The following is a 26,865-nucleotide window of genomic DNA, read 5'->3' on the forward strand; positions in this document are numbered from 1 at the left end:
CGTTACTCGACTGTAAAATTTTTTGGAACATGTCATTTTATGGGAAATTTAATGTACTTTTCGAATCTACATTGACCCAGAAGGGTCATTTTTTCATTTAGAACAAAATTTTTCATTTTACAATTTCGTGTTTTTTCTAACTTTGCAGGGTTATTTTTTAGAGTGTAACAATGTTCTACAAAGTTGTAGAGCAGACAATTACAAAAATTTTGATATACAGACATAAGGGGTTTGCTTATAAACATCACGAGTTATCGCGATTTTACGAAAAAAAGTTTTGAAAAAGTTACTTTTTGCGTTTCTCTTTGTTTCGTCGTCCGTGTCTGTCGCGGGTGACCATGAACGGCCATGATCAACGACGACCAACATTTTCAAAACTTTTTTTCGTAAAATCGCGATAACTCGTGATGTTTACAAGCAAACCCCTTATGTCTATATATCAATTTTTTTGTAATTGTCTGTTCTACAACTTTGTAGAACATTGTTACACTCAAAAAAATAACCCTGCAAAGTTAGAAAAAACACGAAATTTTAAAATGAAAAATTTTGCTCTAAATGAAAAAATGACCCTTCTGGGACAATGTAGATTCGAAAAGTACATTAAATTTCCCATAAAATGACATGTTCCAAAAATTTTTACTGTCGAGTAACGGAAAATGGGAGAATTTTTAAAACTTTTTTAGTGTTTTTTTCGATGAAAAATACGTTTATTCGGAATTCTGAGTACGCCATCAAATCGGGCGTCTAATTTTACACAAAAGTCCCTTTGACACCAAATTTCTATCTCATCACCGTTTCAGGCTGCAAATTGTTGAAAAACACCTCTTTTTTCGCATGTTCAAAAATGGAAGGGGTCGTACCGCCCCTCCGTCACGAGATATCAAAAAACGGACCTCGGTTTCGTGATCAGGGACAAAAGTTACCCCTTAGGACAAAGTTTCACGCAAATCGAAGAGGGGTCGGGACAACTGCTGTGTGAGTTGGCGGAGAATTACCCATGTTATTCGTGAAATTTTCGGAACTTTTCGAAAACATTATTTTCAAAAAAAATAATCAAGACTAACATTTCAAAAGAACCAAACATTCAATATTACACTCTTTTGAAATGTTCGTGTTGATTTATTTTTTTGAAAATATTGTTTTCGAAAAGAACGGAAAATTTCTTGAATGTTTCATATTTATTTTAATAATGTAAATCGGACCATTAGTTGCTGAGATATCGACATTAGAAAATGGTGGGTTGTTTGGATCAGACTTAGAAAGCATAAATTTTCCTGTTTTAAAACCTTTGCATGGCAATATCTCAGCAGCTTAGGGTCGTATCAACAATGTTAGAGAAAGCAAAATATAGAGAATTTTCTTAGCTTTTCAAAAGTATTTTTTTCAAAAGTGGGCAAACATGGGCACTAATTTGAAAAAAAATTGAATAACTGCGACAATACTCAAAAATTACCTTAAATAAAAATGGCTATGACTTGAAAACGGTGCACTTTATCAAAATTTCACTTCAGTAATTTTTTATTGCAAATTAGATTTTACATCGAAAAATGGAGTTGAAAGTTTTTTGCGACCAATATTTAGATTTTTTGAAAAAAAAATCAGTAATGATTCATAAATTCATAAGATGGCATTTTATGTCCTCTAAAACATATATAAAAAAATTAAAAATAGTGTTTTTTGCAAATCATGTTTTAGTGACGAAAAGTTAAATTAAAAATACCCCAAAAAATTTAATGAGTACCATTTTTTTCAGTGTAGTCCATATCCATACCTACAACTTTGCCGAAGACACCAAATCGATCATAAAATTCCTTCAAAAGATACAGATTTTTGAATTTTCATACATCATTTTTGTATGGACAGCTGCCAAATTTGTATGTCAACTTCGTCGTGTTGCTTTCGAAGATATAAAAAACATCGTGTTTCAGTTTCATTTTCATTTTATAATTATGATTTCAACAGAAATTATTGAAACACATTCAGTGCTTGTCAATGGATATCAATAGCATTACCATGTTTAATCGAGCAAGATTTTACAAATCCTTTGTTGGTACGGTAAATTCAAATGAATGTCATTTCAAGATAAGGAAAAAACTTAACAAAACAGCTTCTGTCTATAGCTATCACTTTGGCGCGCATTCCCACCCCTCTATCTCATCGGCAAGTTGAGCGCCTCAACGACCGTGAACACCCTGGAGTTGATAAAATCCGACGGCAGTTCCAGCTTCATCACGAACCGCTGAACAAAGTACCACGGTGCGGACACTTCCTCCAAATACCGCACCCCGAGGGCCGCCCCAATCTTCACGCACACCTCGATCGCTTCCGGCAGTGACTCGAACCGGTAAAAGGTGTCCTGGATGACGATATAGGCGACTTCGATGGTTGAGATGGTCGGCCCGATGGCCACCACGGTCGGGTTGATGCGTTTCTTGAAGCGTTCCAGCTGCTGCTGGCGACATTTTAGGGCATCGACGGCCTCGCGGAATTCACGTGCGTACAGGACAAAGTTGTGGCAAACGTCCAGCCGGGAGGGGGCCCACTTTTTCTCGTTGCGCTTGGACATCTTGAAGAGGAGGGGGAGGATGATCAGGCAGGACGTGACGATGTCGGTTTGGACTGCGGAAGGAGATTGAGAAAAATAGAAGTTAATATTTTTGAAGTCATTTTTTGTTATATTTAATTTTTGAGACCCTCCAAGTTACAAGCACCTATGGTTGAAATTGGAGAGGGTCCGGTACAACCGATTCCCTATTTGGCATGGAATTTCTCTTATATATATTTTTCAATTGATCGTGAGAACCACTCTTAAACAATTTTGTCATTATATACATAAACAGTCTAAATAGACAAGAAATACATAAGGTGACACAAAAGCTAGCTATTGTTCTATATACATCGTCAGATCTTTCGCAATTCGCAATTTTCAGTGTAAGAACGGGCCTTGACCGATCTTATGCACTAGGTTCCCGACGAACACGCACTGCCCTTACACCTACATCTCACCCTTGCTCTGAGTCAGTACGAGCAGCACGCTAGAACACGCTTTGAGTGTTCGTGCCAGGCATGCACACCTTCTTTTCCGGTTACGCATTTTAACTCGGCCGGGGGTGGTACATTAAGTAGGGTTTGATGTAAGTATAAGCGCCTAACCATTTAAAGTGTGCCTAACAACTTTCATTAAAGCAAAAACTGTTTTATTTTTTAGTTTGAATTCAAAAACTAATTGTTATTTACTGTGTATTGTTTTCTCCTGAAATCTTCCATATTGTTGAGTAGTGTTTATCTGTTGCTATTTCTTTTGTCGCGGTGTTTTGTTACAATTTTTGGTCCTAAGCATGTTATAAAAGTTTACCAAAAATACAATAGTAATATTTGTGTTAATCCTTTAACCATTCCATAAATTGAGTAAGGGCTCAAACCTCACTTGTTTGTAAAAAAGGGTGAAGATTGAAAACAATTGACAGTAAAAGAGAATTTATTTTATAAAAATCAAGTATCAATAGTAAGAGAATGATGAGCGTATTTTGAAGAATAAAAATGAGAAGCTAGATGTATTAGATGTAAAATTAGCCAATAGTTAATAAATAGAGATACAAAACAAGCTTAGATTATAGTTATGATAATTTATAGGACAGATAAAGAATTATTCAAATAAATAAATTCGCAATAAAATCAAAAAAAAAAAAAAAGATTAGACGAATGATAAATAGACTTGATATTAATAGTACATTAAGGAAAAGTATATTTTTAAGGAAAAAATAAAAACAAAACAAAGTTTGTTACAGCAGCATCAATTGGTAAAATAGAGTGGAAAAGCGTTGAGAAATAAAAGAATCAAATGAGTAAAATCGAAATCAAATGAAGGATAGCAAACAGAAGCCGCGTTAGAAAATCAGTGAAACAAAATAAACAGAAGATAGGTGGTAGCTGAGAATGAAGAGAAGAGAAACCCCGTTGTGCGATGTTTCAGGTACATCCACAGCAGTTGACTCAACATACTGCGAATCAAAACAATACCGTCTACAATCACAAATTACTTCCCTTTCCCACATTGTCGCGCCCCTTTCTTTTAGCCGTCTCGACTCTGACCCGCGGTGGTCAAAGGTTTACGATCCGTTTCCACAGGCCACCAGCTAGGTCATCATGATAACCAAGCCAACGTGGAGGTAAGAAAATAGGACACTCGCAAGGAACCAGAGCTATACTGTTCTGATCAAGATAATTCGGATGATCTAACAGAACTACGGATGTAGTTAGTTACGCTCCTTCCAGGATGTTCCTTACGTGGACGTCAACCGAAGAGCACGCAACAAGATCAGTGCCATTGCATGCTCTTAGGTATCAATCCTTGGCCTGCACATCGTCAGATCTTTAAAACAAAAAACGACGAAAAGATACATTTTAATGCAAAAAAAAAATGTCAAGACAACATTTTTTCGGTGGATCAACTATGGACCCCTTGGAAAGAACTGTCAAGTAAGACCTTTCCTGTCAAGAAGGACCGCGTGGTTAATTTTCACAAATTCCATTTCGAACTCTGTGTGGTCGTACTAAGGGTCATTGTACTCAGAAAAATAAGCTTTATCGTTGTGAACAATAATATCAGCAATCTTAGCTTCTTTTTTGGACCCAACTGGTCGTCGTGGATGAAAATTTAAATCCCAAAAAATGTTATTCGTTCATCTCTATTAATCTGTATCAAATGCTAACGGTCTCTTTTAGGCTGCAGGGTTTGAAGACCGGTTTTGGAATCTATTGTTTGTCATTCCTAGACTGGTTGATCAGATTGATTTTTGATTATTTTGGAGATGTTTTTGCAGAAACAATTGATATTTTAATCAGTTTTTTCAGCAAATTTGCTTGTTTTAAAATTAAAATTCGTTGTTTCTGTGAGATTTAGCATTTTGTAAAAGAGCAATTCTATGCATTGTTTTTTTCTTTATTTTTTGGAATATAATGCACCGCTTTAAAGATTTTCTTTACCTGAAAGTATCCAGTTTCTCGATGTTTTTAAACAGTGTCTATGTATGATTCCTGATTGTTTTTTTTTCGTTGATTTTTTTATTTCTTTATTTTCTTTTACCCAAGCTCGCATCTAAACGGGCTTCGAACCAAAAAATCGCAAAAATCAATTTTCAACAAATTCTGATCTCCAAAAGCGTTGGAACAAAGAACTTTTAAATTTTTTAGAAAAAAAAATGATTAAAAGTTTAACTTATTGTATGTGACTTTGTCACTTTTGTTTAGGGCTTTGGCTTTGGCTATGTTTTTTACTAAAATTTCTTTGGTTTAGGTAAAAATAAGTATGCAGTAATTTTCAAAGTGTCCCACACAATGCCTCTAAAATGCGTAGAGACAATTAGAATGATAATATTATTATTCTATTGCTGAAAATGTAAAAAACAAGCAAAACATTGAAAAGGTGACTGTACAATTTTTAAAAAATACATAAACTAAACAACATAAATACAAATTAAAATACTAAAAATTAAACAAGAAAAGCATAAACAAGAGAAGTACAGTTTTTCGTAGAAAAAAAGTTGCTCAAAATTACCTCCTAAAAAAGGGAAATATAAAAAATTTCGAAAAAAAAATTTGAGCAGTAGAAGGTTAACATTGAATAAAGGACCAGTGGTCCAGATCGCAAAATTAAGTGGAAAATGGATTTTCCGAAAAAAGTGAAGTTTTGGAGCTTTGGTGTTTTTGCCTTCCTCACCTTACTGAGGAAAGGCTATAAAATCACTCGAAAAATGAACTTCTTAATTCGACCTCGTAGACCCAGTCTTATTCGATCCGTCTTGGGGTCCCATAGGTCTCTATTTAAAATCAGCAAGTTTAGTTAAGTACTTCAAAAGTTATGCTAAAAAAACGAATTTAGCGCATGTCCGGAAGATTGTAAAAAGGGTGGTTTTTGCAAGAAACCCTATCATGTTATACATTTTCAGAAAGGTATTAAAAAGACCAAGGGGTTTCCAGCATCAAGTATTACTGACCAGTCTAAATGGAATTACCAGGATTACTGGCAATATGTCATGAATTATTTTGATTACCCAGAATTACTTGGGATTTCCAGAAACCACGCAGAATTGCTCAAATTTATAAAAATAACTTGGAATTACTGCCTAGCTTCCAGCATATTGAGAATTGGATCGAATGACAGCTGTCAAATGCACAAAACCACGTGCTTGGCAATAGTACGTCCATCCCGGGAATTCCCGGCACAAAATTCCCGGGATTTTTATATGTTGTACGGGGAATTTCCGAAATTAAGCAAAAATCATAATTTGGCCTGGAAATTACATTAGTATTACAATTAATAAGTTTAAACTTTTCTAAAATTTACCTAAATTGGTACCATTTTATTTGTTATCATTTTTGTTTTTAGACATCTTAAACCAATTTTCAAGCTGTTTTATTCATGTCATATAGAAATAAATAAAAAATAAATATTTATAAGATACTTATTTAATTTGAATTAGAAATGTGGTGCATATGAAATTCAAAGCACAAAAGAGAACAGCAAAAATTTGTTTAACACTGGAACGCCCAACGCATGTCCAACTTACACAGACGCCCAAGCCTCCCAAAAAAGGAGGAACAGTAACTTCAACTCACTGGTACTCGGGCATTACTCAACCAATCGGGACAATTCTTGTTTCCAGTGATTTGTAAGAATGTCTAGATCCTAAAATCGTGCAGAACTTAATTCGATCAATTCTGTCATTTTTGCGATCAAAAACATCGTTCCATCTTTTTAAAACGACTGCCGCCGCGGAATTTTTTGCGATTTTTTTTTTACGCGCGAAAAAAAAAGTTGGAACGATGTTTTTGATCGCAAAAATTACAGATTTGATCGAATTAAGTTCTGCAAAGTTCTATAATCATCTTAACATCTAACAAATCACTGGAAAGAAGAATCATCTTGATTGGTTGAGTTATGCCCGAGAACCAGCGAGTTGAAGTTACCGTTCCAACTTTTTTGGAGCCTTGGGCGTTGGAATGTTAAGCTGAGCATGAGCATGAGCATGGTTGACTGCCAATGAGCTGCTACTCCGTTATTGACAGATCAGCTGAAGTTAAACAATGAATCAAAAATGATCAGTGGGAGCCAACCATCCGTTCACTGTTTAACCCCTGAAGACCCCGACTTTATTAGTCAATACCGGCGCCCTCCCAAGAAGCCTGCAGTTCAACGAAAGGGAGGAATATTAGTCCGATAGTTGAAGTTGCAGACTCATCAAGCACATAGTTTTTCGCTATATACTTGTTGATACCGCTTGAGACCTTCAAGCATCACGTGATTATTTTTTTTTTGGGTTAGTAGGATAAGGTATTGGCTTTTCGATGCCTCCCGAGCTACGATGCTATGGGGAGGACTTTAATAACAAACCCGTCGGCGAGCCTTCCGAGCAACGATGCTATGGGAAGGTCTTTCTAATTAGCACACCAAAACACTCGCGCACAGGTATTTAAATACTGAATAAATGTAATTTTTCATCACGATTACCCAGACGACATTGATGATATAGGAAGGACTTTTTTACAGTCATTTACAGTAATACTTAAACTTATTTTAATGCAACAATTCACACGACGTCGTGCCTCCCGATCAACGATGATGTAGGAAGGACTTGAGCAAGCCAATCAGGATGAAACACGAAATAAAATTCTTTTCTTTTCACACACAATGCCACATAATTGACCGCGCGTCACCACCCAACAAATTGAACTCTTGGGCGTTGGAATGTTAAGCTATCTAAAAACTGCTATCCTTGTTTAGATTGATATTAATAGTATTGAGCTAATTCTATAAATTTAAAGCTTGAAAAACATAACAAATATAAAAAAAACATAGATTTTATGACTTTTTCAAAAACTAAAAACTTCCCGGGAATAAATAAATATTTTTCCCGTTTTCCGGGAAACTCAAAACCTGGGAAAATTAGACGTCCTGCTTGGAAATCATCGAACAATTGGGTAAATATCAACATCATTTTGAAAACTCCAAAATCAGTTCGAGTGCATTTAACATTCAAAGCACAACAAAGAACAAAAAAAATCTTCAAAACTATCTAAAAGTGCTATCCCTGTTTAGATTGATTTTAATAGTATTGTGCTAATAGTTTGATTTTAAAAACCTAACTAATATAAAGAAAACATAGATTTCATGACGTTTTCAAAAATTTCCCGGGATAAAAAATATATTTTTTTTCCGTTTTCCGGTAAACTCAAAACCCTGGAAAATTGGACGCCCTACAACTGACAACTGATTTTGACGTTTGAGTGTTTTTCATCCGAATACATTTGAATTAGAGAGCATCCAAATTGGCGGACATTTCGAATCCGCTCTGTACTTCTTACAACCATAAAAAGCATCAAGGAAAAGCAAAATGCATTCTGCCGATTTACCTTTTAAGAATTACTAGTAGTTACTTGAATTAATGGGAAATACACGAATTACTGAGTAACTATGGAACTACTCGAATTACTAGGTAATTCCAGAATTATAGGAATTACTGCAGAATTGCGGAGTAATTCTGGAATTACTTACTCAAAATCCGAATGATCCCGTACTAGCTATAATTTTGATTTCATACATGAAAATTAATAGGCAATAAATAAAATTATAAAAGGTTTATCGAAATTATCTTTTAAACAGTTATTTTTTATTATTTTATTATTTTCTGAAGTATGTTTTCACAAACAAGAATCATGGAATTACCAGTATTACTGGGATTATTAGGAATTACCAGGATTACTCTGGAATTACTCAGTAAATCCGGAATTACAGAATTACTTGCTCAAATTCCAAGTAATTCCGGATTAGTGACCAGTCTGACACGATGCTGGAAACCCCTTGAAAAAGACCTTTCCAATGAGCCCAAAACATTGAAGATCTGACAATCCTATCAAAAGTTATTAGCACTTAAGTGTTATTTATACATTTTTTGGAGGCCGGATCTCAGATATTTCAGTAAAAATGATGTCCGGGTCAATCATGCGGCCCATCGTTAGTTAGATAATTGAAAGACCTTTCAAATGAGCCTAAAACATCAAGGATCTGACAACCCTATCAAAAGTAATTGGCACTTAAGTGTTATTTATATACTTTCTGGAGGCCGGATCTGGGATATTTTGATAAAAATATTGTCTGAATCTTCCATGTGAACTTTCGTTGGATAGGTTTTTTTTTATCAGACCTTGCTGATGAGCCATAAAAATTGAAGGTCTGCGAACCCTATCAAAAGAAATCAGTAATAAAATTGATTTGTTAAACATGTTAAGGGAATGTTGCTATTTTTACTGAATGTATTGACTTTATGAATGTGAGGAAGGCACCAACCACCTAAAGGTGGATTAAGTATCGTTTTTCAGAAGAGTTGTTGTAAATGAATAGGGGCAATTTTTGGTTTGGTTGAAAATTAGGGTGGTTTTTAAAATTTAACTTTTCAGGAATATTTTTGGGATTTTTTTGTCTTCTAAAAAGTTGTTGGACTTGCCAATCCAAGCAATTTTGTCGAAGACACGAAAATTTTATCTCGTAATCAACGCCTTCTACTATCAAATGTAAAGAAATCATCTGTTACAGCCAGGAAGGAAAAAAAGATGCAAATTTAAAACTTAAATATCTCGAAAAGGCGCAAACCAGATTGCATTTGAAAAAGGATATCCAGGACTTTAAACGCTGAAAAAAAAATCAGGGGTATTTTTCTTTAAACTCGAGACATCTTCATTTGTAAAAGTCTAATTTTTCAAGGTAAAAACATTTCGGTCCACCCTAACGAAATTTGAAAATTGCTCAAATATATGTCTTTCCATTAAATTTTTGAGTTCTATAAGTGCTCCGAACATCACTTTTCTCTTAAACTTAACCCTGAATTGCCACGTTCAAAAAACTTATTTTTAAGGTGATTTCTAAGTTTTGCTCAGATGCTATCTATACATGGGTCTAGCTCATTTCCCCGAATGACATTTCCCCGAATGCCATTTCCCCGAAAATCATTCCTCCTAATTGGCCACATCCCCGAATATCATTTCCCCTAATCAGCCACATCCCCGAATGTCATATCCCCGAATATCATTTCCCCTAATCGGCTATATCCCCGAATGCCATTTCCCCCAAACGACCATTTCCCCGAATGCCATTTCCCCGAAGTGACACTTCCGTCAATTGCCGTTTATTTGAATTTAAATTTTCCCGAATTTTCATATCGCCTAATCATCATTTTCGCTAAACCCTTTTTCCATGAATAACAGTTATTTTCTTTCTCAATTTTACCGAACAAACAACTTTTTCGGGTATGCTGTTGATTAAATGTTGTAAATTGGGTACCAGTAAAGCCCTTTGTCATTTTTTATGAAAAACGGTAAGAAACCATTTCTGATAACGTTTTTTTTCATTTTCATGCAAAAAAAAATTTTTTTTTGACAGGACAACATTTTTTCGATGGATCAACTATGGTCCCCTTGGAACGAGCTGTCAAGTAGGAGCTTTTCTGCCAAGAAGGGCCGTGAAGTGAATTTTTAGAAATTGAATTAAAAATCCATTTTAAATCCTTTGCGGTCGTTCAAAGGGTCATTGTACTTAGAAAAATAAGCTTTATCGTTTTGAACAATAATATCATAAATTTAAGCTTAATTTTAGGACCCAATTACAGTCCAGACTCGATTATTCGAAGCCTCCATTTTAGTCAAATTTGAATAGTCGATTGCCTATTAAATAATAAAATGCATTTTTTCAATATTTCAACACCGCCATATTGGCTGCCATCTTGGATTTAAAAGTTTTAAATCACTAAAACGTAGTTTAGGGGTCATACTTAAGCTCGACAATAAAAAATTAGGCACCCTAATTTTTTTTTTCGTGATTCGAATTGCCTTCGGATAATCGAGTCTGGACTGTACTAGATTTTTTTTTGTTCAATTAACATTTGTATTCAACCGCACAATTAGATGTTGTTTTTGAGAAATTTGCAAGGAAATTTGTATTTTTTTCGAATTTTGTTCAAAAACCCAAAAATCGGACAAATAGGTACATAAGGCTGGTACAAATTTTATTTAAAGTTTTTGTTGATTATTCTTTTCGCCAAATCCCAAACCATTAATGTGAATAAAATGATCAGTGTGAACGGGGTTCTGTACTACGAAAATCGCACGGTATGTTTTTTGAATCATAAATAATAACAAAACTTCTTTTGCATTATTATTATCATGTCTATAAGAAAAACATATTTGTGTTGAGAATATATAAAACAAAGTCTGTAACAATATTCATTGTATTTGAATGAATAGTACCAAACCTTTCAACACCCCTTCCCCTCTAAAATGCTACGTCTGTTCTGAATGAAACCAAAAAGAAAATTGACCATTCAGAGCCAATACTAACCTTTCAAGAAATATTATATGCAATTTGATGTGATAAAAATTGTCATCATTTTTTTTTTCTTTTAAAATGCCATTTCCGCTTGACCGCGTTTGGGGAAATGGCATTCAGGGAAATGACTATTCAGGGATATGACTAATCGGGTAAGTGGCATTCGAGATTGTGGCCCATTCGGGAAAATGGCATTCGGGGATGTGGACGATTAGGGGAAATGGGAAATTCGGGTAAATGGAATTCGGGGAAATGACTATTAGGGGAAGTGTCTTTTCGGGGAAGTGGCATTCGGGAAAATGTCCCTTCGGTAATATGGGTTTCGGGGAAATGTCATAGATTCCAACAACTTTTAAGAAGACAAAACAAGTTCCCAAAAATATTACTGAAAAGTTAGATTTTCAAATTCATCCTAATCGTGAACCACCCTAATTTTCAACCAAACCAAAAGTTGCCCCTTTTCATTTACAAAAATTCACCATTTATCGGAAAATCCATTTCCAACTTTATTTTGCGATCTGGACCACTGTGCATTGGTTTCTGAGACTGTTTCGATGAGAATTAACGGTGCACATTAACCACAGCTTTTGCACCCAGATTTTTGTTACAGACATTTTAGTATCTTCAAAATTACGATAACTATCGATATAATGTTGTATTCTTCCCCTAAGCTACTATTTCCGTAAAGATTTAAAACCAAATTTATAAATTTTTATAATCAGATTATTTCAGGATTATAACTTAGAACAAGAACTCAAAAGTGATGAAAGTGCATAAGGGACATCCATGCGATCAGGGGCAGTTTTCGTCTCTTAACATTCCACGCCCTAGGCTCCAAAAAAGTTGGAACGGTAACTTCAACTCGCTAGTTCTCGGGCATAACTCAACCAATCGGGACGATTCTTGTTTCCAGGGATTTGTAAGAATGATCCTAGATTTTTGCAGAACTCAATTTGATCAAATCTGTAATCGACTCATAGGGAAGGTTTTAGAAGAGTAAAGTTGGTCTCTTTAAATTCGAAAAATATAATCTTCAGAGGAAAAGTTCAAAGCTTGATTTTACGACAAATTGAAGCTTATCTCAAGACCGCGTGGCTTATCAGATAATTCTTTCGATCACTCCAAAAATAGGAAAGACATGGAAAAAGCGTCCACGTTGTTTGTGATTCGTCTTAAAGGAAAGTTTTTGATTAAATAAAAATAAGCCTTTGTTGCACTTACAATCTTCTACGTTGAACTCGGAAATGCCAACAAGGAAGTTGGTATCCAGAACGTAACGGTAGATGCTGGTGGCCGTCTGTGGCCAGTGTTCCTGGAAGGTGTTCTTCATGTCCGGAAGCTCTCGCTCAAAGTCTTCCAGAAGCTAAAATAAATAGACTTGCTAAATTTAGACAGTTTTCTCCTAAAAGTAACGTCTACTCACCAACTTGTACCCCTCCGGCTCCTTCAGGAACGTAAACGAGTTCAGAATCTTAACCGGACTAAACTTGCGCGTCATCTCCTGGCGCACCTTCAGCGACTCGGTCCACAGTGGCCGCGCCTTTTCCAGGTCTTGCATCTCGCGCAGCTGCCCGTACTGGGTGCGCTCGTCCAGGAAATCGTCCCACGCCTTCCCCTTGCGCTTCACGTACGTGTACCGGTCGTACAGCTTGCCGTTGACCCGGGCCCGGTTGCACGCCCGCCGCAGGTAGATCGACGCGTTCTCGTTCGGGTAGAGCCGCTCGATGGCCTGCGCGTACGTGACCATTTCGTTGATGGAGATGCTGGATGGGTTTAAGGGTTTTGATTACATTTGGCTGATTTAAAGTTTGTTTCAACACTTACGGTCCACCGTTCTTGTCCATCAGGTAATCGACGATCGCACTGGCCAGCGAGTTCCGCTGATTTGGCGTAAGAAACTGCGCCTTCAGCGTGTGCTTGAGCACAAAACACTTTGAAATGACGCTCCTCAGCTCGGCGACGGTTTGTTCCTCCTCCTCGGGGCTAGCCTCGATGCCACCATTACCATCGCTGGTTCCGTCCTGTCCATCCCACGAGTCATCCTCACTTCGCTGGGCCGAGGACGATCCTTCTCCGGCAGAGGGAGCCGCCGTCGCCGCCATGGCAGCAGCCACGCTGTCCACCGCCGACGCAAACAGGTGCTGCTCGCGCACCCGATTCAACTCCTCCTTTTTTGCTCGGTTCACGTAATGGAACCGATCCTGGAGTCTTCCGTTGCCTTTTCTGAAGTAATCACTCATCACTTGCGTTGGCCACAGCGACAGGATGGCGTTGCGCCAGTACTGGAAGGTTTTCGTTGGAATTCTGCCATCCTTGCTGATCGATATCAAATACTGCACCACGGTGTTGGTCAGCAGAATCCGCTGTGATTTATCCAAACACTTGGCCTCCAGCAGTCCCCGCGTCAACGGCGACTGACTGAGCAACGTGCGCAACCGTTCCGCTCCATCCCCCAGCTCCGTGCAATCTCCCGCGTGAAACGATTCCTCCGAAAACGACTCCATCTGGCCACCGTCAAACCCGTCGTCCTCCTGCCCGTTTTTGGACAGTTCTTCGCCCTCGTAAATCTCCAGCTTGATCCGCTTGATGGTGGGTTCGTCGTCGATGTTCAGCCCGAACGAATCGTTCAGCGGTTCCGGAACCGAAGGTGGCCCACTGTTGTGCGGTTTCAACTGCTGCAGAAAGTACGACTCGAAGCTCTGGGCGCTGCACTGCTGCTGATCTTTGGGTTCGACGCTGGGCATTGGGTACAGGGTTGGGGGGGCCGGTAGCTGGTCAACGGTTTGTTGCTGGTCAGTGGTCAGTGGAATCGATGGCGGTGCGTCTTGTTCCTGCTCCAGGGTTTGTTTAAACTCGGCGTACCGGGCGTTGAAGATGGCCCGTTTGCCCAGCTTCGGGACGAGCTCCTTGATGATGTCCGGGGTGAGCACGGAGAAGGCTTCCTCGTTGACTTCCTCATCTGGGAATAGAAAAATTGTAATTTTAGTACATATAATCAGATTTAATGACAAATTTGAGAAATGAAAGTGTATATTAGGGTTATGGAACATTTCCTGAATATTTATGTAAGCTGACAGTGGAAAAATGGAACTTTGGAAAAACGATGAAATTTTTAATGAACAGGAGACTGAGGTAAAGGGCATTCTAAAAATCTATACAAAAAATTTCAACGGTTTTGTTCGAACGCAAATCAATTCAACACGAAATGTTGGATCGACGTGCTATTTGTTGCGTTGGGTTCGTATAAGTCCAAGGAAGGTTCTTGTGTGTGTGTGTGTGCAACCAACCAAACGGGACCACGCGGCCACTTCTTACAAATTGAGTTGTTTCCATGTATTTTTTAGATCTACATTCTATACATGCAAATAACTCGCATAGGCATTTGGAAGGTGTAAACTCTGCCGAGCTTCGGTGACCCATTTCTACGCTGGCTAGCCGAGCGCGAAGTACTTCAGCTTTATCGACAAGCCCCGCCCTGAAGAACGTTTGCACCAATCGGATTCAAACGTTATTTAGAACTTCCGAACCCTTGTCAAATGGACAAGGACCCAGCGCGTATATAGTTGATAGTAACAGTATTCCTAATTCCAGTCATAGCACACCAAGTCGCGATGGCCTAGTGGTTAGCATTTTTGCTTACCAACCCAAAGGACGGGGGATCGAACCCCGATTCGAGCGACTTTGATTTTTCGTTCATGTTCAGAGTTTCAAGATTTATATTTCCTATACTTTCTCGTTGGGAGCAGATGGGAATCGAACCCAGGACCATTCGCTTACAAAGCGAACACCGTAACAAGTCAGCCACGGCCGCTCCATAAGTCCAAGGAAGGTTCTTACGCCAAAAAGAACTTTGGAAACTCTGGAACCGAATCCGGAAAATCTGCAGATAGTATGGGAAAAGTTACGTAAAACCAAATTTTGATCACAGAAGGCTGAATAAGCAGAAAAGTTGAAAACGTCAACAAACGAAAAAAAAGGCAGAACGAAGTTTGTCGGGTAAGGCTTGTGTTTAATAAATAATTCTAAATAATTCAATTAATTTTGAAGAAGACTTAAAAAATGGTCTTAGTATCAGCGAGCCGACATCGAAAAGAGAAAGTGCAAAAAACAGCAAAACTGCAAAACGCTTCTTCGGCAACCCAAAGCTAACAGGCCACAACGTGGAACTGGTTCAACGTTTTTCAAACAAATATCGATGGCTTTGGTGTCCAAGCTGCCAATAAATGTTGTGATTTCCACAGTTTAAAAGAAGAAGCTAGAGTGCCGCTAGCTACAAATAATTGAATATATCCTCAGGCCCAAAATATTCATCGCAACCTAATCCATAGCCATGGCAATTGTAATTGAACGATGCGAATTACCAAAAGAAATGATGTCTGAGGAAGCACAGACTAAAGACCACGAACGAAATTTCACCGGACGCGTCCGTGTTAGGGATGCGCTATTTTTGCATACAGTCTCAGTATTTAAACTATTATAGAATTTAAGTGTACACTGTTTATGGGATATTGCCCAAACATTTCATCTTGACTGGCGTTGGAAGAATTGCGAGTTTTCAAAAACGATGAATGGTACGATGGTACAATAAGCCCGGCACCGGAAAGAGGAAATACAAACGACGGATATATACCGAACGCTTTTTCAGCAATCAACTGGCAATTACTACCTTTAAATATTGTTTTTCAGGTCGGCAAAACACTAAGGCTAAACAATTCAACAGGGATGAAGAAGATCAGCTCCGGCCTAGAGAGCTTTATCAGGTCACACAATTAAATTCAACCTGGGGAAAAGAATCGACTTAGCATCACGAGGCGAACATCAGCGCCGGGTTTTGATCACTGCAGCCAACTGGAATGATCTTGACAAGGTTTCAGAATGGTTGAAAGAGGTGTCAAGCTCTAATTAAAGTAGGTTTTTGAGTGACGATTCCTGTTTGGAAACGGTCCTTGAATGTAACATTGCGCCTTTTACCCTACTAATTAGATCACTTTGAAAATGAACTGCGAGAGGAAAACTGAAGAGAAGAGAGCCGCACGGGAGAGCCCGACGGCATTAGGAAGGTTCGATGTAAGATCGTAATGTAAATAAAGTTAAGTATTCAGCCAACACCCAAACGGCTCGGTTCACCAGAACCCCCCCGCGTGATTTGTACTCCGCCCGATCGTCGCGAATAAAGTTTAGTGCGCACAACAAACCGTGTTCTTTTTCGGTCGTGTTTTGAAGAAAGGTCGTTGACCCGCGTGTGCTCTGGACGAGCAATGAAACCCCCCAATAATACAGTCCACAAACTTGAAGGGCTCGATCCGTAACAATTCCCATTTAGATACTTGATGTTCCCGTCCGTGTTCGGGAAGTGGTCTGCAACGCAACAAGGAATATCGCCTCTGTTTGAATGTTTACCTAACCATGCATGTTTAGGTAGTATGGCAATCAAACTTCATGATTTTGAATTCTGGACATGAAAATGGAAATTTCAACAGTAATGGCGAATAATTGAAACTAAATGAACAATAATTAATGTTGTGTGCAAATATTTGGTATGCAGATATGATTTGTAAGGGTAGAGAATGTGGTGCAAAGTGTGCAATAACAACCTACTATTTATTTGACTACCCTCTAACGATTTTTCTAGGGATCGTGGACTCACTAAGTAATTAATGGAAGTATATGAGTGGTCTTTAATGAAGAAACACTAGCTACTCTTTACTGAACGATCATATTCAGAAAAAAATCCAGGCTATTTGTTCTTGTGTCGCAGCGGATGGATCGGATTGCATAATAAAAACCCGCAACCTGAAAAATCTGAAAACTTCGTACTATTCTTTGGATGAGGCTTCTCAAAACATGAAATCACCTGGACTTGAAAAAATAAAGGAGCCAGCGAGTTGGGCAACAACGGAAACATTCAAACAGTGGCGATGTTGCACATCACGCATGCATACCGTGTTGACATAGTGTACGTCAATAACTCATATCAAGAAGATATTATTTTCATTGAACAAGAATGGGAAAATCAATTTCATCATGATGAAACATCCCATGGAAAAACTTCGAAAAATATTATTTTTCAACCGTGGCAAGATACTAAAAATGTATCCGAACTAGCGATGAAAAATTAAGAAAAGACTAATGAAAATAAAAAGTTAGCTTTATTTTTCAATTCAAATTGTCTGATGGTTTCCTTGTCCATTTGTCAGCTATATTTTATGGGTTCAGCTTCTCTTTATGCTTCTAGCAATAAAGAAAAAGGTTAACATTGTTTTTAAAATAAGACAACATCATTGTAAGTAATTTTCTTCCATACAAACTTTGAGCAATTCTCTACGAAATCAGTCTTTTTTCTTTAATTTTAATTTTTGTATTTTTTAATCCGAATGAAACTTTTTTGGTGCCTTCGGTATGCCCAAAGAAGCCATTTTGCATCATAAGTTTGTCCATATAATTTTCCATACAAATTTGGCAGCTGGTCATACAAAAACGATGTATGAAAATTCAAAAATCTGTATCTTTTGAAGGATTTTTTTGATCGATTTGGTGTCTTCAGCAAAGTTGTAGGTATGGATATGGACTACACTGCAAAAAAATGATACACGGTAAAAAAAATTTGGTGATTTTTTATTTAAATTTTTGTCACTAAAACTTGATTTGCAAAAAAACACTATTTTAATTTTTTTTATTTTTTGATATGTTTTAGGGGACATAAAATGCCAATTTTTCAGAAATTTACAGGTTGTGCAAAAAATCTTTGAGCGAGTTATGAATTTTTGAATTAATACTGATTTTTTCAAAAAATCGAAAAAGTGGTCGCAAAAGTTTTTCAACTTCATTTTTCGATGTAAAATCAATTTTGAAATCAAAAAGCACTTTAGTGAAATTTTGATAAAGTGCACCGTTTTCAAGGTTAAATCCATTTTTAGGTGACTTTTTTGAAAATAGTCGCAGTTTTTCATTTTTAAAAATTAGTGCACATGTTTGCCCACTTTTGAAAAAAAAATATTTTTGAGAATCTGAGGAAATTCTCTATATTTTGCATTTTTGAACTTTGTTGATACGAACCTTAGTTGCTGAGATATTGCCATGCAAAGGTTTAAAAACAGGAAAATTGATGTTTTCTAAGTCCCACCCAAACAACACACCATTTTCTAATGTCGATATCTCAGCAACTAATGGTCCGATTTTCAATGTTAAAATATGAAACATTTGTGAAATTTTTCGATCTTTTCAAAAAAAATATTTTCAAAATTTTTAACCGATACTAACATTTTAAAAGGGCGTAATATTGAATGTTTGTTTCGGAAGAGTTGTTCAAGACATTCAGGGCTATACTTCTACGGTGTTAGTTTCATGAAGTATTAAAACATGAATTTTGTAAATTTAAAAATGTGAAAATGCAAGTTTTCCCATAGTAATTTCCATACAAATTTCATTCGCTTTGCGCCAATCGTGGGCTTAGCCAATCGCTACTAAATTTTGGGAGGTTGTTTGGGACCCTAAAAGGGACCCAAAAAATGTGTTGCTGAAAAAAACAATTTTCGATTCCACCCTATTAGTCCACTCTACATATATTTTTCTTTGTTATGCTTATTGTTTTATTCAAATAGTTAAATTTTAATATTTATTATAAATTAAACCATGGCTCATTATTTCAATTTTCATAGTTTTTTTTTTCATTTTGTTGCATTTTTTAAATAAACTTTTTGAAGACCGGCTTTCGTCATGCACATTGGACCAGTTTAACGAGGCTACACAAAAAATTTGAGCTAATTTGTCCAAAGCTGAGTTGTAATTGTAATTGTAATTGATTGTTTATTTGTGACGAGAGCCTGTTAGTTTACAACTTTTTATCAGGTTAAGGAGGTAATATGGGCACTCGTATTTTGAAACAACTAACTAATTTTTTTTCTCAATGATTAAACATGTACAATTTGTTCCCATCATGCAAGTAAAAACCTAAATTCACACACTCAAACGAAAGCTTTACGTGACATGACCCTACAACAATAACAACCGCAGCAGCAACAACAACAACTACAAACCCTGTACTTTTACCGAGCGAGCACGTTCCTCCATCCGCACATCACACGAGTACTAATTTACATACCGCCCATTTCAACAAGATTTCCCTTCAACTTACCCCGAAAACGTTCCACCAAATCAGCGAGGTTCCACTTTTGCAGCGTCTGCATCACAAACTCGTCCATTTTGGGGCGCACTTTGCAAACATCCAACACGCGAATTACCACATCAAGAAAAATTACACGCAGCAAATTTACTGTCAACCATTTACAGCGAGACTGACGGAAAAAGTGACGGCGAGTAACGAAAAACAGCAAAGAGAGAGCGAGAGAGCTCGCTGAGTTCTCGGATATTTACATGCATGTAGCGGTAAACAACAACACACGGCAAAGTCAAAGGGGGCACTCACCGCGTGTCGTCGGGTGGTTGGTGAGTTACCGGACGAGATGTCAGTGAAGTGCGGGAATCTCCCACATAGAAAAATGGGCGGAAAACGTCCAAAAAGCGGGGACGTTTTGCCTGAAAGCGGGCCCGATTTTCAGCACGCTTTTTCCCCTCATTGTGGCCCATTGCGTGCCAGAATGCAACATTTAGGCGGGCGTTACGCATTTTGGCCGCTGTGTTACGCCCGTCTGTGGCACGCTTTTGGGCCCGTTTTGACCACGATAACGGGCAAAAAAGCGATGGCGGAACGGGGCGCATTTTGGGGGTGCTTCTTCTTCTTTAGTATTTCCGGATTCAGTTTAGAGTGGTTAGGGTGATCAATACGAATAGGGTGATAAAAAACAAAACAGATTAAAATGTTTATTCAAAGAGTTTTTGATTACAATAAAAGCCAATCAACCTATTTAAAACTAGCCTATATAAATAAAAGTAGAATTAATATGTTTAAATTAATTTAAACTGGTCCTATTGGTTTAAATAACTGAATTTGATAACATTATTATTATAAATTTACTAACCAAAATAGTTTTAATAACTTTAAATTAGTATTAATTATTAAAATTTAGTTGATATTAGCTAAGTTAAATAAAGTTAAATTAAGTTAAATCAAGTTAATTTAAGTTCAATGAAGATAAATTAAGTTGAAGAAATTCAGATGAATTCATCTATAAGTAAAAATAAGTTAAATTTAGTAAAATTTGGAAAAAAAATAGTTTATTAAAACTTAGTAAAGTTTCGTTTAGTTAAATATAGTAAAATTTTGTACAATTTATTAAAATTAAGTGAAATTTAGTAAAAATTAGAAAAAAATTAGCATAATTTAGTGAAGTTTAGTAAAATTTAGTAAAATTTAGTAAAGTTCAGTAAAATTTGGTAAAATTTAGTAAAATTTAGTAAAATTTAGTAAAATTTAGTAAAATTTAATACAATTTAGTAAATATTAATTAAATTTAGTAAAATTTAGTAAAATTTAGTAAAATTTAGTAAAATTTAGTAAAATTAAGTAAAATTTAGTAAAATTAAATAAAATTAAGTAAAATTTAGTAAAATTTAGTCAAATTTAGTCAAATTTAGTAAAATTTAGTAAAATTTAGTAAAATTTAGTAAAATTAAGTTATTCTAGTAAAGTTTAGTAAAATTTAGTTAAATTTAGTAAAATTTTGTTGAAATTTGTAAAATTTAGTTTAATTTAGCTTAATTTAGTTAAATTTAGTTCAATAGTTCAGTTTAGTTAAATTTTGGTAAATTAAATTAAATTGATTTAAGTTAAGATCAGTTAAAATAAGTTTAATTCAGTTAAACTAAGACAAATTCAATTAAATTTAGTAAAATTTGGCAAAATAAGGTTAAATGTTTTAAAATTTTGTTCAATTAAGTTGAATTCAGTAAAATTTAGTTAAATAAAATAAAATTAAGTTAAATTTAGTTACAATAAGTTAAATTCAGCAAAATTTAGCTAAATAAAGTTAACCCAAGTAAATTTAAGTTAAATTAAGTTAAATTTAGAAAAAAATAGTTAAACTTAGTTAATATCAGTTACATTTAGTTTAATTTATTAAAATTTAGTTTATTTCAGTTAACTTTAGTAAGAATCAGTTGACTTTAAATTTAGTAAGAATCAGTTCACTTTAAATTTAGTGAAATTCAGTTAAACTAAGTTAAATTTAGATAAATTAAATTAAATTTCACTAAATTAAACTAAATAAAATTAAATTGGGTTTGCTAAGTAAAGTTGAAAATAGTGAATTTAGTTAAATTAAGTTAAATAAACATATGATTTTAAGATTGACATAAAATTTAGTTAAATTCAGTTAAAGTGAGATTCAGTTAAAGCTAGAATTTAATTAAGTTTAATTGAATTTAAATGAATTAAGTAATTTTTTGTAAAATTACGTTCAATTTAAATACATTAAAAATAAAATTAGGTAAATAAGGATGAATTCAGTTAAATTTAGTTAAGTTTGATTGAATTTAGTAAATTTTTGTTAAATAGAGTTAAATTTAGAAAAATTAAGTTGATCACGATACTTAAGATAAATTAATTTAAATTGAGATAAATTAAGTTAACTAAAGATTAATTGAAATCTATTAAGGTAAATTAAGTAAAATAAATATAAATAAAGCAAAATTTAGTTTAGAATAGATTAATTAGGTTAAATTTTGTTAAATTTAGTTTAATTAATTTATATAAAGATAAATGTAGCTAAATAAGGGTATTTCAGTAAAATAAAAATTAATTAATTGAAATAAAGCTTAATTTAAATAACCTAAGCTAAATTAAGCTATTTGAAGTTAAATTATGTTCAATAAACTAAGTTTATCTAAGTTTCTTTTTAAGCTAAATTTTAAGTAGTTTAACTTATTTTAACTTAATTCAACTTTATTTTACTTAATTTAAATAAATTTTATTCTATTTAAAAAAATAACTAAATTCAACTAAACTGAATCAAACTAAACTTAACTCAATTAAACTTAATTAAACGTAAATTAACGTTATTTAACGTAATTTGATGTAATTTAACTACATTCAACATAACTTAACATAATATAACATAATGTAACTAAATTTAACATAAGTTAACAAAATTATGCTAAATTTAACTCAATTTATCGTAAATTATGTTCAATCAATTTAAATTAAGTTAAACTTAGTTAAGTTTGATTGCATTTAGTTTAATTTAGTTTATTTTTTAAATAGAAGTAAATTTAGTTAAAATCTTTAAAATTAAGTAGAATTAATTTAAATAAAGATAAATTCTAATGAACAAAGTAAAATAAAGGTAATTAAGGTTGAATAAAAATAAATAAGGTAAAATAAATTTTGAAAAAAAAATTGTTAAGTTAAATTTAGTTAAATAGAGTTTAATTGATTCAAATAAAGTTAAATTTAGTCAAATGATGTTAGTTTAAGTTAAATAAAGTTAAATTAAGTTGAATTTAGTTAAATAAAGATTAATTTATTTGAATTAAGTTAAATTAAGCTGAATCAAGTTAAAATTAGTTAAATTAAGTTAAATAAATTTTTATTAAGTTAAATTCATTTAAATTAATTAACATAAATTAGGTTTAATTAAATTTAATTAGTTAAATTAAGTTGAATTAAGTAAAATTATTTAAATTACGTAAATTAAGTTGAATTAAGTAAATTAATTAAAATTTAGCTAAAGCAAGTTAAATTCATTTCAATTAAATTAAGTTAAATTATATTAAATTCAGTTTTATTAAGTTAAATTAGTTAAATTGAGTTGAATTAAGTTAAATTTAATTAAATTAAGTTTGATTAAGTTAAATTAAAATAAGTTAAGCTAAATGAAGTTGAATTAATTTAAATTAAGTTAAATTAGTTAAAATTTAATTTTGTTAAATTAGTTAAATTAAGTTAAATTTCGTTAATTTAAATAAAGTTCAATTTACTTAAATTCAGCTAACCTATGTTGAGTTTGATTGGATTTAGTTCAATTCAGTTATTTTTTAGATAGAATTCAATTTAGTAAAATTAAGTTGAATTACGTTAATTTAGTTAAATTAATTTAAATTAAGATACATAAAGAGACTTTAAAATAAACTAAGTTAAATTAAAGTTAATTAAGTTCAACAAAGATAAATTAGGTAAAATAAATTACTAGAAAAATAAATCAAGTTGAGTTAAATTAAGTTTAATTAAGTTGATTTAACTTAAATTAAGTTAAATCAAGTTTAATTAAATTAATTTAAGTTAAATTAAGTTAAAGATAAATTGAGTTGAATTAAGTTAAATTAAGTTAACTCAAGATAAATTAAGTAAAATGAAGTTGAATAAATAAGGTAAATTTAGTAAAATAAAGATAAATTAAGTAAAATTAAGTTCAGAATAGATTTATCAAATTAAATTTTGTGTAATTGAGTAAAATTTAGTATAATTAATTTAAATAAAGGTAAATTAAGCCAAATTAATGTAATTTAAGTTAAATAAAGATAAATTAAGTTAAATAAAGCTTAACTTAAATAACCCAAGTTCAATTCAGTTATTTGAAGTTAAATTGTGTTCAACTACCTAAGTCTATCTGAGTTTCTTTATTTTTGGATAAATTTAAGGTAATTCAACTTCATTTAACTTAATTCAACGTAATTCAACTTAATTTTGCTAAATTCAATTAAATTTAATTCTATTTAACAAAATTAACTAAATATAACTAGACTTGAATAACGTTAACACAAGTTAATTTTAGTTATACTTAGTTATGTTTGATTAAATTTAGTTTAATTTGGTCATTTTATTTTAAATAGAATTAAATTTAGTTAGATTTGGTAAAAATAAGTTGAATTACGTTAATTAAGTTAAATTATTTTAAACTAAGATAAATAAAGATAAATTAAAATAAACTAAGTAAAATTAAGGTAAATCAGGTTCAACAAAGATAAATTAGGTAAAATAATTTTTGAAAAAATCTTTTAAGTTAAGCTAAATTTAGTTAAATAGAGTTCCATTGAGTTAAATTGAGCTAAATTTAGTTATATATTGATAAACTAAGTTAAATTTTGATAAACTTGTATTAAGCATGAGCATGAGAGACCACCCAGAATTTTGATAAACTTGTATTAAGTTAAATTAAGTTTAATTACGTTGAATTAAGTCAAATAATGTTGAATTTCGTTAAATTAAGTTAAGTTAAGATTCTGGTGAAATTTAGATAAATTTTGTAGAGTTAAGTTAAATTAAAATAAATTAAAATTAAGTTTAATTAGGTCAAATCAAGTTGAGCTTTGTTGAATTTGGTAGAATTCAGTTAGTTTATATTGAATTGTGTTTAATTTAGTTAAATTTAGTAATGTTAAGTTGAATTATGTTGAACTAAGTTAAAATTAATTAAGTTTAATATAATATTAGTAAATTTGACTGAGTTTACTTAATTTTTGTACAATTTAGTTTAATTTTGTAAAATTAAGTTACATTAAAATAAATTTAATCAAGTTAAATTAAGTAGTTAACTTTCATTGAATTTAGTTATTTTTGGTAAATTGTATTGAATTTCGTTAAATTTAGTAAAATTTAGTTAAGTTTAATTGAAATCAGTTTCAACAAGTCAAAATAAGTAAACATAAGTTTAAAAAATAAGCTTAAATTGAGTATTAATAAGTTTTTGAATTTCAAATTTGTTAAAATAAGTTTAATCCATTGATTATATTAGGTCAATTTAGTTAAAATAAGCTAAAATAGCTCAAAATAAGGGAATAGAACTTAAATCTAAGCCAATTTTGGTTTTAATTACTTAACTATGCCAAAAATTGGTTTTAATAAGTAAGATTCAGTTAAATGAAGTAAAGTTTAGGAACATTTATTAAAATTTGGTGCAATTTACTTAAAACGAGTTAAATTCAGTTTAAATTGATTAAAACTATAAATATTTCAAATATTGCACAGATAAGTACAAATTAGTTCAAGTTTGTAAATCTTTGTAACAATAAGTTAAAAATTAGTTAAAATTCAGTATAATATTAGAAAAAAATAATATAAAATTAGTTGAATTTAGTTACACTAATTCATTTTAAATTAATTATGGTTGATGAAAACAAAGAAAATTTAGTATAATTGGATTCAATTTGTTTTACTACAATTTAATTCAATTTCGGTAAATATAGGTTAAATTTGTCAAATCAATTTTGGTAAATTAAGCAAAATTTAGTTGAAAGTAGTAAAATTTAGGTAAAATTGCATTTAGGCATTTTTAATAACTTTAAGTTGTAAAAAATAGCGAGGGAACGGAACACAGGTAAGAATCCATCGGAAAAGGATTGTTTTGAGATGAAATTCAAACGCTAATCAAAAGAGTTTACAACTGACGAAACTCTTGCCGAAGCGATATCGGCCGGCCCCGTCGGCGTGGCGTCCCTGAAGTAGTGAAATCTGCTGCAGCGAGATGGACTGCTTGGTCGCGGTTGATCCGCCGGGGAACAATGTGTTGGCCACAGACTGCTGCAGTGGCCACAGAATCAACTTCCGCTGGAAGATCTTGTTGCTTCGAGTCAGTTTGGTCTTGTGAAGGCGAGGTTCCCGCAGGGATTCCTTCAGCGATTTCGTGGCCTCCGGGCTGGTCGCTTCCACGGTAGTCGCCTCAAGTCCAAAACAGCCGGCCCCGGTTGCGTGACGTCACTGAAGTTGCTAGAGGTTGAATCTGCTGCAGCGAGTTGGACTGCTCGGTCGTAGTTGATCTCCCGGGGAACAATGAGTTGGCCACAGACTGCTACGGTGGCAGCGCAGAGAATTGTTTCTCTCCGGCGACCGTTTGGCTCAGCACCGACATACTGCGCTGGATGTTGGGGCAGGACGGACTGAACAAACTGCTGGACGGCCGGATTGGCATCTTGCGCTGCAGCGAGTTGACCAGCTCGACGGCGGTCGATCCGTCGGGGAACATTGAGTTGGCCGAGGCGACGGTGCGGAGAATCAGTTCGCTCTTGCAGCCTAGAAAAACTGCCTGCCGGATTGACAGTTGCCGGTTCGACGACCTGAGGTAGCGCGTTCAGCATGATACGGATTGGGCGCCAATGTTGCCGGGAGTTGGGTCAGGCCACGGTGGCCGTTTTGGTCGTCGGAGAAGCTGTGCGCCGCTTGGAAGAGGTGGCGGAGGAGCAAGCTGCCAACTCGTCCCGGTGTTCCACAGGCTGGAAAATCATCATATCTGTTGCCGGGGAAAGAAGCGCGTCATGTAATTATGTGTAATGTGATTAATCAATATGAAAACTTACCTTCAATTTCGCAAGCAAATCGATTAAATCGAAAAAAGCGCACCAACTGTTTTATAAACACGTTTGGAAAAACAAACAAAAATGTTTGACAGCTTGGGCGTTACGATAACTGAGGCAGTGTGCGTGCTGGCGAGTGCGAGTGGTATTGGTGTGAGTGAGCAACACAAAAATTTAAATTTTTAAGGTGTGTGTCTTTGCTTAAGCGTCTTAACTGGCACTGGCGAAGCACGACAATCGCCCGCTCCCCCCCCAAAAGTTAAAGTGGGCTACTGTATAGGATTGTTTACGTTTAGGTAGGTAAG

The 26,865-nt window shown here is 34.1% G+C and overlaps 1 protein-coding gene across 1 annotated transcript; it reads right to left on the minus strand.

The window, feature by feature from the left end:
* Nucleotides 1–1,935: 1,935 nt before the first annotated feature.
* Nucleotides 1,936–19,751, minus strand: LOC120420697 (uncharacterized). The gene is made up of 5 exons (XM_039583791.2): nt 19,512–19,751; nt 13,202–14,336; nt 12,801–13,140; nt 12,599–12,740; nt 1,936–2,619 (listed from the first exon to the last, which is right to left on the minus strand). The coding sequence occupies exons 1-5, from the start codon at nt 19,576–19,578 to the stop codon at nt 2,150–2,152; spliced, it is 2,154 nt and encodes a 717-aa protein (XP_039439725.1). The 5' UTR covers nt 19,579–19,751; the 3' UTR covers nt 1,936–2,149.
* Between the last annotated feature and the right edge of the window lie 7,114 nt (nt 19,752–26,865).

This window comes from Culex pipiens, chromosome 3 (genome assembly GCF_016801865.2).
Source record: "Culex pipiens pallens isolate TS chromosome 3, TS_CPP_V2, whole genome shotgun sequence".
NCBI classification, from domain to species: Eukaryota; Metazoa; Arthropoda; class Insecta; order Diptera; family Culicidae; genus Culex; species Culex pipiens.

Bases quoted from the DNA above. Each gene is read 5' to 3' on its own strand.
- LOC120420697 (XM_039583791.2), bottom strand. From the start codon at position 19,578: ATGGACGAGTTTGTGATGCAGACGCTGCAAAAGTGGAACCTCGCTGAT. The intron at 14,337-19,511 runs GTAAGTTGAAGG...TTCTATTCCCAG, and splicing joins TTTGGTGGAACGTTTTCGGG to ATGAGGAAGTCAACGAGGAA. The intron at 2,620-12,598 runs GTAAGTGCAACA...CTCCTTCCGCAG, and splicing joins CGAGTTCAACGTAGAAGATT to TCCAAACCGACATCGTCACG.